This window comes from Silurus aristotelis, assembly GCF_946808225.1.
Source record: "Silurus aristotelis genome assembly, chromosome: 4".
In the NCBI taxonomy this organism is placed as follows: domain Eukaryota; kingdom Metazoa; phylum Chordata; class Actinopteri; order Siluriformes; family Siluridae; genus Silurus; species Silurus aristotelis.
This window is the reverse complement of record NC_139577.1, coordinates 31,400,515-31,415,149: the sequence shown is the minus strand read 5'-3', so window position 1 is coordinate 31,415,149 and position 14,635 is coordinate 31,400,515. Positions and strand designations below refer to the sequence as shown.

General features: G+C 39.8%; 1 protein-coding gene across 5 annotated transcripts; it reads left to right on the top strand.

The window, feature by feature from the left end:
* The first annotated feature begins 2,197 nt into the window (after positions 1–2,197).
* tnip2 (TNFAIP3 interacting protein 2) lies at positions 2,198–7,103 on the top strand. Of its 5 annotated transcripts, XR_014533092.1 has the most exons (7): positions 2,202–2,743; positions 3,288–3,569; positions 3,851–3,973; positions 4,073–4,321; positions 4,713–4,829; positions 4,925–6,113; positions 6,148–6,477. XR_014533092.1 is itself a non-coding variant. In XM_083538774.1 (6 exons), exons 1-6 carry the CDS (start codon positions 2,453–2,455, stop codon positions 4,984–4,986), a joined length of 1,092 nt encoding a protein of 363 aa, XP_083394900.1. In that variant the 5' UTR covers positions 2,198–2,452; the 3' UTR covers positions 4,987–7,103. The 5 variants fall into 5 exon arrangements, 4 of the variants coding, with proteins under 4 accessions (XP_083394900.1, XP_083394899.1, XP_083394898.1 ...); XM_083538774.1 differs by having other exon boundaries at positions 2,198–2,743; positions 3,887–3,973; positions 4,713–4,833; positions 4,925–7,103; XM_083538773.1 differs by having other exon boundaries at positions 2,200–2,743; positions 4,713–4,833; positions 4,925–7,103.
* Positions 7,104–14,635: the final 7,532 nt, after the last annotated feature.

Here is a 14,635-nt window from a genome sequence, read left to right as displayed (position 1 = left end):
AGAGACAAAATTGTACACCTCCACAAGGCTGGAAAGGGCTACGGGGAAATTGCCAAGCAGCTTGGTGAAAAAAGGTCCACTGTTGGAGCAATCATTAGAAAATGGAAGAAGCTAAACATGACTGTCAATCTCCCTCGGACTGGGGCTCCATGCAAGATCTCACCTCGTGGGGTTTCAATGATCCTAAGGAAGGTGAGAAATCAGCCCAGAACTACACGGGAGGAGCTGGTCAATGACCTGAAAAGAGCTGGGACCACCGTTTCCAAGGTTACTGTTGGTAATACACTAAGACGTCATGGTTTGAAATCATGCATGGCACGGAAGGTTCCCCTGCTTAAACCAGCACATCTCCAGGCAAGTCTTAAGTTTGCCAATGACCATTTGGATGATCCAGAGGAGTCATGGAAGAAAGCCATGTGGTCAGATGAGACCAAAATAGAACTTTTGGGTCATAATTCCACTAAACGTGTTTGGAGGGAGAAGATTGATGAGTACCATCCCAAGAACACCATCCCTACTGTGAAGCATGGGGTGGTAGCATCATGCTTTGGGGGTGTTTTTCTGCACATGGGACAGGGCGACTGCACTGTATTAAGGAAAGGATGACTGGGGCCATGTATTGCGAGATTTTGGGGAACAACCTCCTTCCCTCAGTTAGAGCATTGAAGATGGGTCGAGGCTGGGTCTTTCAACATGACAATGACCCGAAGCACACAGCCAGGATAACCAAGGAGTAGCTCTGTAAGAAGCATATCAAGGTTCTGGCATGGCCTAGCTAGTCTCCAGACCTAAACCCAATAGAGAATCTTTGGAGGGAGCTCAAACTCCGTGTTTCTCAGTGACAGGCCAGAAACCTGACTGATCTAGAGAAGATCTGTGTGGAGGAGTGGGCCAAAATCCCTCCTGCAGTGTGTGCAAACCTGGTGAAAAACTACAGGAAACGTTTGACCTCTGTAATTGCAAACAAAGGCTCCTGTACCAAATATTAACATTGACTTTCTCAGGTGTTCAAATACTTATTTGCAGCTGTATCATACAAATAAATAGTTCAAAAATCATACATTGTGATTTCTGGATTTTTTTTTTAGATTATGTCTCTCACAGTGGACATGCACCTACGATGACAATTTCAGACCCCTCCATGATTTCTAAGTGGGAGAACTTGCAAAATAGCAGGGTGTTCAAATACTTATTTTCCTCACTGTATATTTAGATAGATAGATAGATAGATAGATAGATAGATAGATAGATAGATAGATAGATAGATAGATAGATAGATAGATAGATAGATAGATAGATAGATAGATAGATAGATAGATATGGATGGATAAATATATCTTTAGATAGATAGATAGATAGATAGATAGATAGATAGATAGATAGATAGATAGATAGATAGATAGATAGATAGATAGATAGATAGATAGATATGAATGGATGGATAAATATATATTTAGATAGATAGATAGATAGATAGATAGATAGATAGATAGATAGATAGATAGATAGATAGATAGATAGATAGATAGATAGATAGATAGATAGATAGATAGATAGATAGATAGATAGATAGATAGATAGATAGATATGAATGGATGGATGGATAAATATATATTAAGATAGATAGATAGATAGATAGATAGATAGATAGATAGATAGATAGATAGATAGATAGATAGATAGATAGATAGATAGATAGATAGATAGATAGATAGATAGATAGATAGATATGAATGGATGGATGGATAAATAGATAGATAGATAGATAGATAGATAGATAGATAGATAGATAGATAGATAGATAGATAGATAGATAGATAGATAGATAGATAGATAGATAGACACTGAGGTTGTGTTGCTCATAGTGTTGATTATTGTAGCTTATGAAGGTCGAGTGTCTTTTTTAAATACATCTCGATTAAAGTGCTATTTAAAAAAAAAAAAAAAACAATCAAAATCTCTTCATTTACTCTGGAAACAATTGTAAAACCGGGGGTACTGCAGCCTCACATGCGCGCGCGCGTGTGTGTGTGTGTGTGTGTGTGCGCGCGCACATAGTAAAGTCCAGATATGTGACTCGACAGTCAGCGGAAGATCTGTACATTCACCAGCGTAAAAAAACCGAGATGTCATGTGTAATAACGTCCTCCTCTGTTCGAGTAAAGTAGAAGCACTGAGACGTGTGTGTGTGTGTGTTTGTGTGTGTGTGTGAGATGGCGGAGGGGGAAGTCCCTCAGGAAATCCCCGCACCATTTACTGGGTGAAAAACTGTGACCTTCTGAGCTTCTTTTTACAAAGCCATGCTCCCTTCGACACCGACCTGATGAGAAAATATTATATATATATTTTAATATAGAAGAAAGTAAAAAAAAAAAAAAAAAGGTAGACTTTATTTTAAAAACATTGTAAAGAAAGGAACAAGAAAGAAAGAAAGAAAGGCGGATTCTGAAAGATGGACGACGACGTTACGAAGTTGCGGAGTTGCGCCACTTTGAACACTTTCTATCACGAAACCCAGCAGGAGATCGCAAATCTAAGCCGCCAGGTCATCACTCAAGAAGGAGTTATCGCAGAATATAAAAACAGACTGGCTAAATACGAGAGGACGTGTGTGAGAGTTGAAGGAGAAGAAGCCTGCTTGGTTGGACCATCTAAATCTCTGGTGGAGAGCTTGTGTAAGGAGAACTATAAACTGAGCCAGAAGCTGAAAAAGGCAGAAGTGGACTCAGCTGAAAAACTGGAGGTCAGTAAAAAATACTATTCCCTTCGTTTATTAATCATTTATCTTATTTTTATAGTAGAATCATCTTCAATCTGTCTTGACAAACTCGAAAAATCCCCTTTTCCTCCTCGAGATCACACACATCATCATAGATAGACAGGTGTGACTTTTTATCAGGCTGAAAATCATCTTCATCAGGGGGCGAATATATATATATATTTATATACGACTCCGAAACCTTCTCATGAACCATATATTCATCCAAATATTCATAATGTATAGTAGAAGCTCTTCTCTGAAGTCATACCTGATGCAATCAAAGTGTTCGATGGAATCTAAATCAAGGATCTGGGTGAGGGTCAAAGACCTTTAAACCGTGCAACCATGCGTTCAGAAATCCAACTGTGAAACCGTCAAAACCGTCACGCCGTGATATTGTGAAAGAAAAGTGCACAAAAGGATTTTTTACTTTTTTTTTTTTTTTTTTTTTTTTTTTTACATAAATGAGGGATTTAACCTTCCAGGATTGAACTTCCATTGTGAGTAACGTGGTCTAATTCAACAGGAGATCCAAAGGCTACAGCAGAAGCTGAGGGAGAAGGATCAGATGCTGGATCGGCCAGAGTACGAGAAGGAGCACGAGATCCTCCGGCTGAGAGCCAGCCTGGCAGCACGTGACCGGGAGCAGGCCACCCGGGATGTTCTGTGCAACTCGTTGGCTGATGAAGCTGAGCAGCTCAGGGGGCAGTTGGTGGCCACGGTGAGAGTGTGTGAGGAGCTGCTGGGGAGGATGGAGAAGCAGAAGAGTCAGCCGGCCATCACCGAGCATAAGATCCAGGGCAATGAGGTGTGTATGGGGCAGGGGGAACGGGGAGATTATGTGTATCTATTTACCCACCTACCTACCTACATATGGTTATGTTTATGTTATTTGTGTATTTATTTATTTATTAATTTATTTATTTATTTACTCAACCAGGTTAATCCTCAGACACAAAGGCATTTTGATCCTAAATAAAATTTAGATTGCAAATAATCTTTTAAAACCGAATAAAAGATTTTGTAACTGCATTTCGGTAAAATCTAAAAATATCAGAATTAAAGAAATTTTTTTTATTTTTTTTTCAGCATCCTGATTTAAACCCGTTTGTGACTCCTCGTCAGGCGGCCGATTCCTCGGAAGTCGCTCGACTGAACGTCATCACAAACTTACAGGAGGAGAACCAGCAGCTCAAAAATCGTGTGACATACGTAAGTAACATACGTAAGACCGTGACTCTAATATGCTTTTTCAAACGTAAAAAAAAGTGTCCTCCTGCCATTTCTCTGACGCCTTCAATCCTGCCTCAGGTGGAGAACCTGAACTCCAAGTGGCAGAAATACGACCTGAGCCGAGAGGAGTACGTCAGGGGATTGTGTCAGAAGTTGAAGGAGTTGAGCGGTGGGACGTCTGCAGGAACCGTCACTCTGTACCAGCAGGAGATCAACCGTCTCAACGGGCTCCTGGAGGAGAAGATGCGCGAGTGCGATAGGCTGAGCCGAGAGCGAGACGACTGCATGCAGAGGAAAAAGGAGCGCATACAGATGCTGGAACAGCAGGTCATTATTTAAAAAAAAATGCATTCCATACCGTGTTATCCATTTGATTCTAAGGGTCGAAGGTCGTGATGTTGATGCTTGGGGGGCATCACCTTCATCCCTTTTCACAGGAGACATTTGTTACATTTGATGTAAAATATGATAAAGAGGGAATACACACATTAGTTAGTACATGCTTTACTTATTGTATCTTCTGTAAATATCGGATATATGCCTTGTAAAGAACACATGTTGTGGAGGAAATGTGTTCTGAATATATGATCCTTAGTTTCACACCTCAATTATGAGCAACATCATCAGAGACGTCCTGTTCCACTGGTGACATCCTGTTCCTCGAGGATGTTTGTTTCGATCTAATATTTACTCATCATTCTCGCGGTTCTTTTTCCAGGTCCTGGCTTACATTGAAGACTTTAAGTCGGAGAGAGCGGACAGGGAACGGGCTCAGAGCAAAATCATGGACCTGCAGGACGAAGTGGGGCGTCTGCAGCTGCAAATCCGAGCGCAGGCAAGTCAGTCTGCATTTACTGTATCTGCTCTATATTATTAACCATATTCACAAGACGGTCACTTACACTTCTGAAAATACGTTTGATTCCTCAGAATTCCAGGGAAGCCACTCCAACACGGAGGCTCCTACCCAACTTAAAGAAAACAAGCCGTAAGCAGGCGGAGACGGTCGAGCCGTTATTGAGGAACAGCCCCCCGGACTCGAGTGCCAGGCGGCCGACCGCTCAGCTAGCTGCATTCGGGACCGGCACGTCCGAGCTCCAGTGCCCGCTTTGCCACACCATGTACGACGATAATCACACGGACGAATACATGAACCACTGTGAGGAGTGCGCCCGACTCTGACCTCCACACATTTCACACTCGGACAAAACAAGATGCACTACAGAGGTGTGTGGAAAAGAAGGCAGCGTGGAGACGTTAACGCCAAGGCGTACGACCTTCACGTCTGAAAGGGGATTAAATCCTCAGACTGGACTTTTCCACTTTTTCAGCCATATTAGGATTTATTACAACTCTGGAAGAGGAACTGAAACAGGAACGCTCCGAGAAAACCGACCTCTGACTTAAAACGGGTCATTCCTGATTTATAGACTCATCGGGTCCACAGAAACGAGTGCGCAGGTATACCACGGCGCTTTCCAGATTCTCAATTCCGATTGGTCGAAAGCTGCTGATTTGATTTCTAGACAGCAGCAGTTCCGATACTTGGACAGTTTACAGGTTTATATCAATGTGCTGGTTTTGATATGAAATGGCAAGGAATTATGTCGTAATAAAAACTTGCACCACTCCATTATTGAAGGAGTTTCCAGTATCAGGAAACAGGCAGAGATAAAGCTATACGTTTTCTGCCATGAGCCACCTAACTTCAACTTATTTCCTGCAAGAGAGGGGGAGGGGGGGGTGTCAGTGTGTAACAGCAGTGTGTAGCTGCTACAGTATAAGCCATAACAAAATCCTCTTAATTGGACATTCCATTAAAGAGTTGCTGTGGTATAAGAGAAATAAACCACTGCATGCTGTCATTGGTATCAGTATGTATACAAGAACAACATGCTCCCAGGGGGTTTATTCAAACGTGTGTCCCTAAATATTATATACATATATATATATGTGTGTGTGTGTGTGTGTGTGTGTGTGTGTGTGTGTGTGTGTGTGTGTTCGTGTGTGTGGGTATGTGTGTGGGTTGCATATATATTTTGCAAATATTTTATACTGGATGCTTAATTATATAATTATTATTTATGTTTTTTATGCCTAATTAAAGCCATTTGTTTAGGTTTTTTTTTTTTTTCCAGGCTCAAAACACCTAGTTTTGAATTGATTTGTATACCAAGTGGAAAAAGAGCTCATTTTGTTTGAGCTTTATTATTATTATTATTTTTATTATTATTTTAGTCAGATTTCTACAATCAACAGTTGTTTGCTTGATATACCTCAGTAAGTGTTTTTTGCTTTTTTTTTTTTGTGGACTTTTGTGAATTTCCAGCACTTTCATGTAAAAATTCATTTATGTAACTAATGTAAAATAATGACTAAATGTTTGTTTAAAAAAAAAAAAGAAAGAAAGAAAGAAAAAAAGGAAATATATATATATATAAGCTTTTCACAAAGGAAAAAGTATAAAACATCCCTATATTTCACTGTTGTGGTTATGGTGCTATTTTATTTAATTATTTGTATTTTATGTAACAATATTTCATATATATACATATATATATATATATATATATATATATATATATATATATATAATATTGCTTAAAATGAAATTGTGATTGTTCTGAAAACTAAGAACACAAAGCACACAAATGGCTTATGGTGTTGTTAATCACTTATATAACCACACACACACACACACACACAAACACACACACACACACACACACGTCTTCAGAAATGTGTGTTAGATGAAGTAAGCTGTAGCTTTGCCGTGCAGTGTTGATCGCTGTCAGACTCGGAGGCGTCATTTTGACTGTTAGGTACTTGCCATTTGATCGCCTCTACAGTCAAAGAAAAAAAAAATTCTAGTTCTAAGTAAGAAAGGAAGTTCCCTACAACCTAGTAAGATGTGAAGGACATAAAAGCGTTTTAAGTCTCAGTCTTTGTAACATGACGGCCTACAATTTGAACACCTTTGAAGCTAAAATATCAGCACACATCAAATATTATCTTTGTGTTTGTGGAAGGGAAAAGAAGAAAAATGAAATGGAAGTAATAAGGAAGAAATCTGACAGTGTGTATTTTGGTAATAAAAGGTTTTCAGAAATTTGAGTGGAGGTGATTTTTAGTGTAGTGTGTGATGGGTTTTGTATCAAATAAGTGACGGCGTGGGAGAAAGAAAAAGTCCCAGAAGTAATGTTTGATGATGATGATGATGATGATGATGATGATGATGATGATGGGAACGTCATGTGATAGCAGGTACAGTCATAGAGATTCGCCTTTTGACTTTCGTTTCTTTGAGATTCAACAGCAGGCAACTGTTTCTCTGGGTATGTTTTCAGTAGCTTGTAAGGATAAGAATATCAGACAGTTCCTGGGATTGTGGGGACAAATGGCTGCTTCAGACGTCCCCACAAAAAAAATACAAAAGTTTTTTTTTAATTGAAATTAGTAAATTGGACCTTTTCGATAGTGAGATTGAAATTAGTTGTAGCAGAATATAAATTAGGTGCATTTATACATATTTTGGTGTGTGTGTGTGTGTGTGTGTGTGTGTGTGTGTGTGTGTGTGTGTGTGTGTGTGTGTGTGTGTTGGAAAGCCCCTTCCTAACTGTAGCTGCAGTGGATTCCCAGCTGCTCCAATTAACAGTGTTAAAAAGTGGCATCTATTTAAATTTAAACAGGCAAGCGTGGCTTTAGAAGTATATACACACACACACACACACACACACACACACACACACACACACACACACACACACACACACACACACACACACAAGCAAGTAAACTTTACATTTAGTTCAAGTGAAAATTTAATGACATGCTACTGTCTGAAATGTCAGGTGTTCCAATACTTTTGCCTGTAAATGTATATAAGTGGAATATATGTATATATAAGTTTCCCTCTACTTGAACTAGGAGACTTAAACCTGTTTTAGATGATTTTGAACTCTGCCTGCACCCCAGGCCTCCTCACGTCACCTAAATCAGCACCTGACTTTACCAACACCCTTGTGTCTAAATAAGCACAAATTTCCACAAGCAGACTCCAGAATCTAGTGGAACATCTTCCCAGAAGAGTGGAGGTTATTAAAACAGTACATGGGGACTCAATAGGAAATGGGATGTTCAACAAGAACATAAGAATCTTATAGTCAGGTGTCCACAAAAACATTTGTAAATATATATATTATTTTACTTTATTATTATATTAATTCGTGACAGATTCCTTGGTGGTCTAGTGGTTAGGATGCGGCGCTCTCAACGCTGTGGCCCGGGTTCAAATCCCGGTCAGGGAACCGACCCCAGCCATTAGGGTTGCACAAGCCTTAGTGCCGGTCCCAAGCCTGGATAAATGGGGAGGGTTGCGTTAGGAAGGGCATCCAGCGTAAAAACATGTGCCAAATCAAACATGCGGATGATCCGCTGTGGCGACCCCTAATGGGAGAAGCCGAAAGAAAGTTTTATTATATTAATTTGTGACAATTTTGGTGATTTTCAAAATCAAATAGAATTAAATTAAGGTGAAATATTTGTATTAGCAGTAGTAGCTGTATGGATGTAATTTATTTATTTATTGTTTTTTTTTTTTCATTTTGTTTTGCTGGTGTGCTCTTAAGGCTCAAAATGCAGACTAAGTTTTGTGTATTTGTATGTTTTTGGTAAATCCTGGCATCGTTCTGCCCAGAGTGACTGTGTACATCTCAAAAACGGCTCATCTGTGAATCATTATAACTGTGGTCTGATCATGGAGATGGTGGGGGCGAAGTTCAGAGATTTGTTTACGGTATGTTTGCTGATCTGTCAAGAGAAAAAAAAAATGTATGCGACAGTCATATCATGACGTGCATCATGTGTTGAGAAAAGTTATAAAAAAAAGGCCGTAAATTATTCTTCATGAGTTTGCAAGGACTACTCACAGCAGTGTGAGAGGTTTACACACACACACACACACACACACACACACACACACACACACACACACACACACACACACACACACACACACACACACACAATTACAATTCTGGCCTGTTTTTAGTTTCCATTAAAACATTTGGTGTCAAGTGTCAAGTGTAATTCGGTCTCAGTATCTGAGACCCCCATATAGAGACACACATCATGTACACACATGCCATTTTGGGGAAGTGTGTGTATTTTTAAGATATAAATAATACACACACATCCATACAATCACATCTCTTTGTGGGCACAGTTTGTCCCCAGTATGAAATAAATACACACACAAACATGATAGCCTTTAAAGGACAATTCGTCAAGCACACACACACATACACACAGACACACACACACACACACACACGCATACACACACGTGTGTTTTTATATAAAACATATATAAAGGTCAGCCTGTTTTTACTTTCCATTAAAAACACATAGTGTCACTGCTAAGAAACCCTTTACATAAAGTTCATCTGAGACCCCCCAAAGAAATCTTACACACACGCACACAAACACACTCACACACAAACACATTCCCCTGCGTCACGGAGTCTGAACGACCCCGGGCTCAGACATGCCACCAGGAGGAGGAAAAACTCCAGCTGAAGTTTCACCCTGCTGCGCTCATGTCATCTCTTTCGAAATGATGTTAACACGTCTCACTCGTTTGGTGCAATCTGGTTCTCACTGGCTGTGTGTGCATGTGTGTGTCTACACAATTGTGTCATTTGCATACCTGCTATCACACACACACACACACACACACACACGCTGCAAGCTCACCACATGACACGCAAGTCGAAAATAGTTACAGAGCCGAGTGAGTGGGCTTCATGATTGTTCTCCTAAAAGAGCTGCTCTTCACACATTTGGATGGTGGGCTGGAAGGGATTCTCCACCTTTTTTAAAACACACTCCTACTGTGGGTGTGTGTGGGACCTGGGGAGAAAACATACACACACACACACACACACACACACACACACACACACACACACACACACACACACACACACACAAAACACCACAATCCTCCCCTTTGTGGAAATAATTAGGTCAGGAAGTGTCACATGATTCTTCAAAGACCTTTAAGGGGGAAAAAGTCCATCATACAAATAGATATTTTCTTTCGTTCTTTTATTCTTTCTTTCTGTCTTTTTCTTTTAAGCAAAGTGAAACGCTACAATTAAAAGAACTACGACGCCGATTTCACGCCACCGATCCAGACCACAAATGGATGGGAAAATCCCCTTTTCTACACTCCCTGATGTAGAAGGAGCTGTTAGCACTGACACGTCCACACAAACACACAAATCCCCTGCTTCTACCTGCTCCAAACAACAACAAAAAAAACCCACTTCACTCCAGCCTTTAATTGGACATGGAGCTGAAAATAATGGGAATTTCCCCATAACAAGGGAATTCCCAAAGCGCCAATTTAGTCTGTGGTGCTCCCTGTATTTCTCCTGTATTTCTCAAAGCTTTTCCCAACTGAATTCCTTTACTTCTTAATAAACGAACACCATGTGCACTTGTTTGCTCATTAAACGATCGGATCAGCTTATCAAGCGGCTCAACATCACAAAAAAAGCGCAACTCAGTAGAGATCTTAGTTTCTGTTGTGTCTGAGTTTGTATAAGTTTCTTTGTCAGCGATCATTCGATTTTCCGTTCAAATCAAACCTAGATTTGACCCGGAGTGGTGCGGAAAACAAAAAACACAGTTTTCCTGACAGAAATGTCTTTTTAATGTAAGAGAGTCAGAAGACCAAAAAGTTCTGCTGACAGATACTTTCATTTTGACAAAAGATGGTCACCAGTGAAGGGTCTGTGAGGGGATTTTTACTTGTCACATATACATTACATACATACAGCACAATGAAATTCTTTCTTAGCATAACACTAAGATGTTAGGAAGCTGGAGTCAAACATGATACAGCCCCCCAGAGCACAAAGAGTTGAGGGCCTTTCTCAGGGGCCAAGAGTGACAGCTGAACTTCTAAACAGTAATCCACTAAAGCCTTAACCACTTCCTCTAAGCTAACAAGAGGGCAAAACGGTACCTCAAATAATCACTCTGTGCAACCTGGTTGAGCAGAAAAGCATCTCAAAACATCAAAATTCTGAAAAAAACTGCAAAAGGTGACACTTGACTGTTGGCCAAAGAACAGGAAGCTGAAGCTGTGGGGACAGACAGAGCGAAATTATAGATGTAAAACAGAATAAGAAGTCAGAGCGCAACAAAACAGTAGGATTATTATTAAGTGTTTGTACAGCAGATTTAGGAGGAAGAAGCGTATCTAATAGGTGCCTACTGTAAATAAGTTGTTTCCCAGACTAGGAATGTAGACAACAAGGTTCTTTGTGGATGTCGAAGGTGGACACTCGGTACATTAAGAATTATTATATAATTTGAATATTTTGAAGCACTGTTTTTTCACTACCAGGTCTGAGTTGGCATTTTATAGGCCTACAAACCGAATAAGAGGTTTGACGTTTACTTGACGTATACTTGACGTTTACAATGGCGGATTGTGAACAGAAAAAAATTTCCGTGCTTCCTGCTTCCTGGACTCCCCCACTTCACGAAGTGGTGCCGCTGGAGGATGTGCCAGCTTTATCGTTACTTGTACATTTGGTTCTGGACGCAGCAGGATGCCATTGCTGGAGTTCAGCTCAGACAAACCTGTATTGTGTGAGCCTATGAGCAGCAGCAGGTGTTTCCCCCCTGCACCCTTTTTTTTTAAGAAAAGATCCCTTCCAATGATTCAGAGAGTTAAACCAGAGATGTGCACGAGACCAGATTTAAATCCTGGAGGTTATTTCCGTCCGTACTATTTACTAACGATGCCAGTAAAAAAAAAAAAAAAAAAAAATGCAAATAGATGAGTCACCAGAAGCACAGCGAGCCCAGTCTGGATTACATGTTTTTTTTTTTTTTGTGTCTTATAAACAAGACGTGATCATGTGGAGGAAAAAAGCCCTGTATGTGAAAATATCCGAATCATAGAAGGAGGAGAAAATCCCGTGGTCACAGACAAATGCAAAATTTAACGCTGGAACGTGATGTACGCGAAAAGAATTGAATAACAGTGTGTGTAAAATTCGGCCTTACACACATTATGGCCAAACGTATTGGGACACTTTTTTTTTTCTTTCAGCTGCCATAAACTTGGACGTCTCTGAATGTCTTGGAATAAAATGTCCCCTTTTTTTGAACTAGGAGATGCAAACCTGTTCCAGCATGACAATGCCACTGTGCACAAAAGCCAGCTCCATGAAGATATGCTTTACATTGTATTGGAGAAGATCTCCTGCTTTGACCCTCAACCCTACTGGGATGAAATAGACCACTGACTGCACCCCAGGTCTTCTCACCTCACCTACATCAGTACATGACCCTAAGCTGCACAAGCACACTCCGAAATCTTGTGGAATATCTTCCCGGAAGAGTGGAGGTGAAATGGGATGTTCAAAAAGTACATATGAAACGTTAATGGTCAAGTGTCCACAAACATTTCGCCATATACTGTATTCTCTTCCCATTTCTCTCCGGGTTTTGCAAGCTTGTCAGACAAAGTAGTATTTTTGTTTTCCCACACCGATTGTCCATGCGGGAACAGAAGGTCAAACAAATGTTCCTGTCTTACCCAACACCGTCCACATTTCATGCTTCAACACCGTCAGCTTTGCGTCACCGCCAAGCTGAAAACATTTTGCCTATACATAACATGACCACCACATTACATACTGCTGACATGAGCACAAACATCACAAAATAAAAAGGAGCACTTTAAGTAAATATTCCGTTTTGGCTAAATCTGCCATTTTCTTCCGTGTCATCTAAAAAAAAAAAAAAAGCTACTCGAAGCAGAAGCTGGTTTTAAAACAAAATTCATTAAAGGAAGTAGGTGATATATTACCAGCATTGTTACTGGTATCAACTGAGACACGTACTTCCTCTCCAAAAACTGAACATGAGAGTCAGATTTCTATCTTCTAAGGGGAGAAACGAAACAAAACTGCCGTGGCATCGTTTTTTTTATTTTTTTTTTGGAAGGCAACTCAAACGAGCAATCTAGCTACTGACAAGCAAACTTAATAAAAAATAAAAAATAACTGTGAAATATGCAAAAATCTGAAGAGGGGACCACATGCTGGGGGGAAAAGACCCTGAAATTAACCGACATCAATTAACAAAAATTTTTTTGGAATATGCAAAAACATGATAATCTTCTGCTGGAATGAGGCCAAACAACTCGTAAAAAACACTCGCGTTACCACCACCACTGCTAGCGACAACAACAGACTCAAATATGGAAAGTCGAGTCAAGAAGCTTTTATTGTCATTTCAACCACATATAGCTGACGCAGTACACAGCGAAATGAGACGTTTCTTCAAAATAAAGGAGGAAACCTTGTGAACTTGTGCTGAGAAAAAACTGAACAAAATAAATCTAAATGTGAGGAGATAAATTTGTCAATAAAGTGAGAAATTATACAATAAAAACAAAAAGGTATGACGTGTGTGTGTGTGTGTGTGTGTGTGTGTGTGTGTGTGTGTGTGTGTGTATACATATACAGTTTACGTGTGTTCTTTTTGAGCATCGCATTCCACATTTAGTCCCAGTTTGTGTTCATCCGCTACCAGGGTATTAGTAAAGTCAGTACTGATGTAGGTGAGGAGGCCTGGGGTGCAGTCAGTGTTCCAATTTATCCCAAAGCTGTTGAGTAGGGTTGAGATCAGAGCTCTTTAGCAGGCCACCCAAGATCTTCCTATTAAAACCATATCTTCAAGGATTTGACTTTGTACACAGGGGCATTGCCATGCTGGAACAGGTTTGGGTTTTGCAAGTGAATGCAAAATTTTATGAAACTGCATCCAAAGACATAGTATACAATTGTGCACCTCCAGGATTGTGGTAACAGTTTGGAGAAGAACCACATAAGGCAGGAAAGGTCAGGTACTTGTGTCCATATTTATTTATATATGTAGATGTACCTTGACCTACGAGTGAATTAATGTACGAGTTTTCCGAGGTACAAGTCGTCACTCTGTCAATTTTTTTGCTTTGTTACGCGAGCAAAAAATTGAGGTACGAGTTCGAGACGCCGCTGCTAGATGGCGAATCGAAGCCAGAAAGAGAAGATTGTGACGAAAATTAAGATAAGCAAAAAAGAAAAAGTTAAAAATTAAAAGTTCAGGGATATGTAGTGCACAGTAGTATAGCGAGAGTAGCAAAAAATTACTTTTCCCTCCACCTCCGCCAGCGTCTTCGTTAGCTCAAGTCGTCTCATCTCCGAGGTAAATACACTGTATAAAACCTTATTATATCTTTAGATACTCCTACTATTGTTTTTTTTTTACTATATTTGTTATTTAGACATGTATTTTTCTTATTTAATAACATAAAACATAAAAACAGGGTGGTGGGGGAATATATATATTTTGAGGGTTGGAATGTATTAAGAGCATGTATTAAGAGCATTTTAAGTATTTTCAATGGGGAAAATTGATTTGACGTGTAAGCAAATTGAGATACGAGCTCGGCCACGGAACGAATTAAACTCGTAGGTCAAGGTACCACTGTGTATATATATATATATATATATATATATATATATATATAAATATATGCTAACACTAATTCACTGTAAAGGCACTAATTTT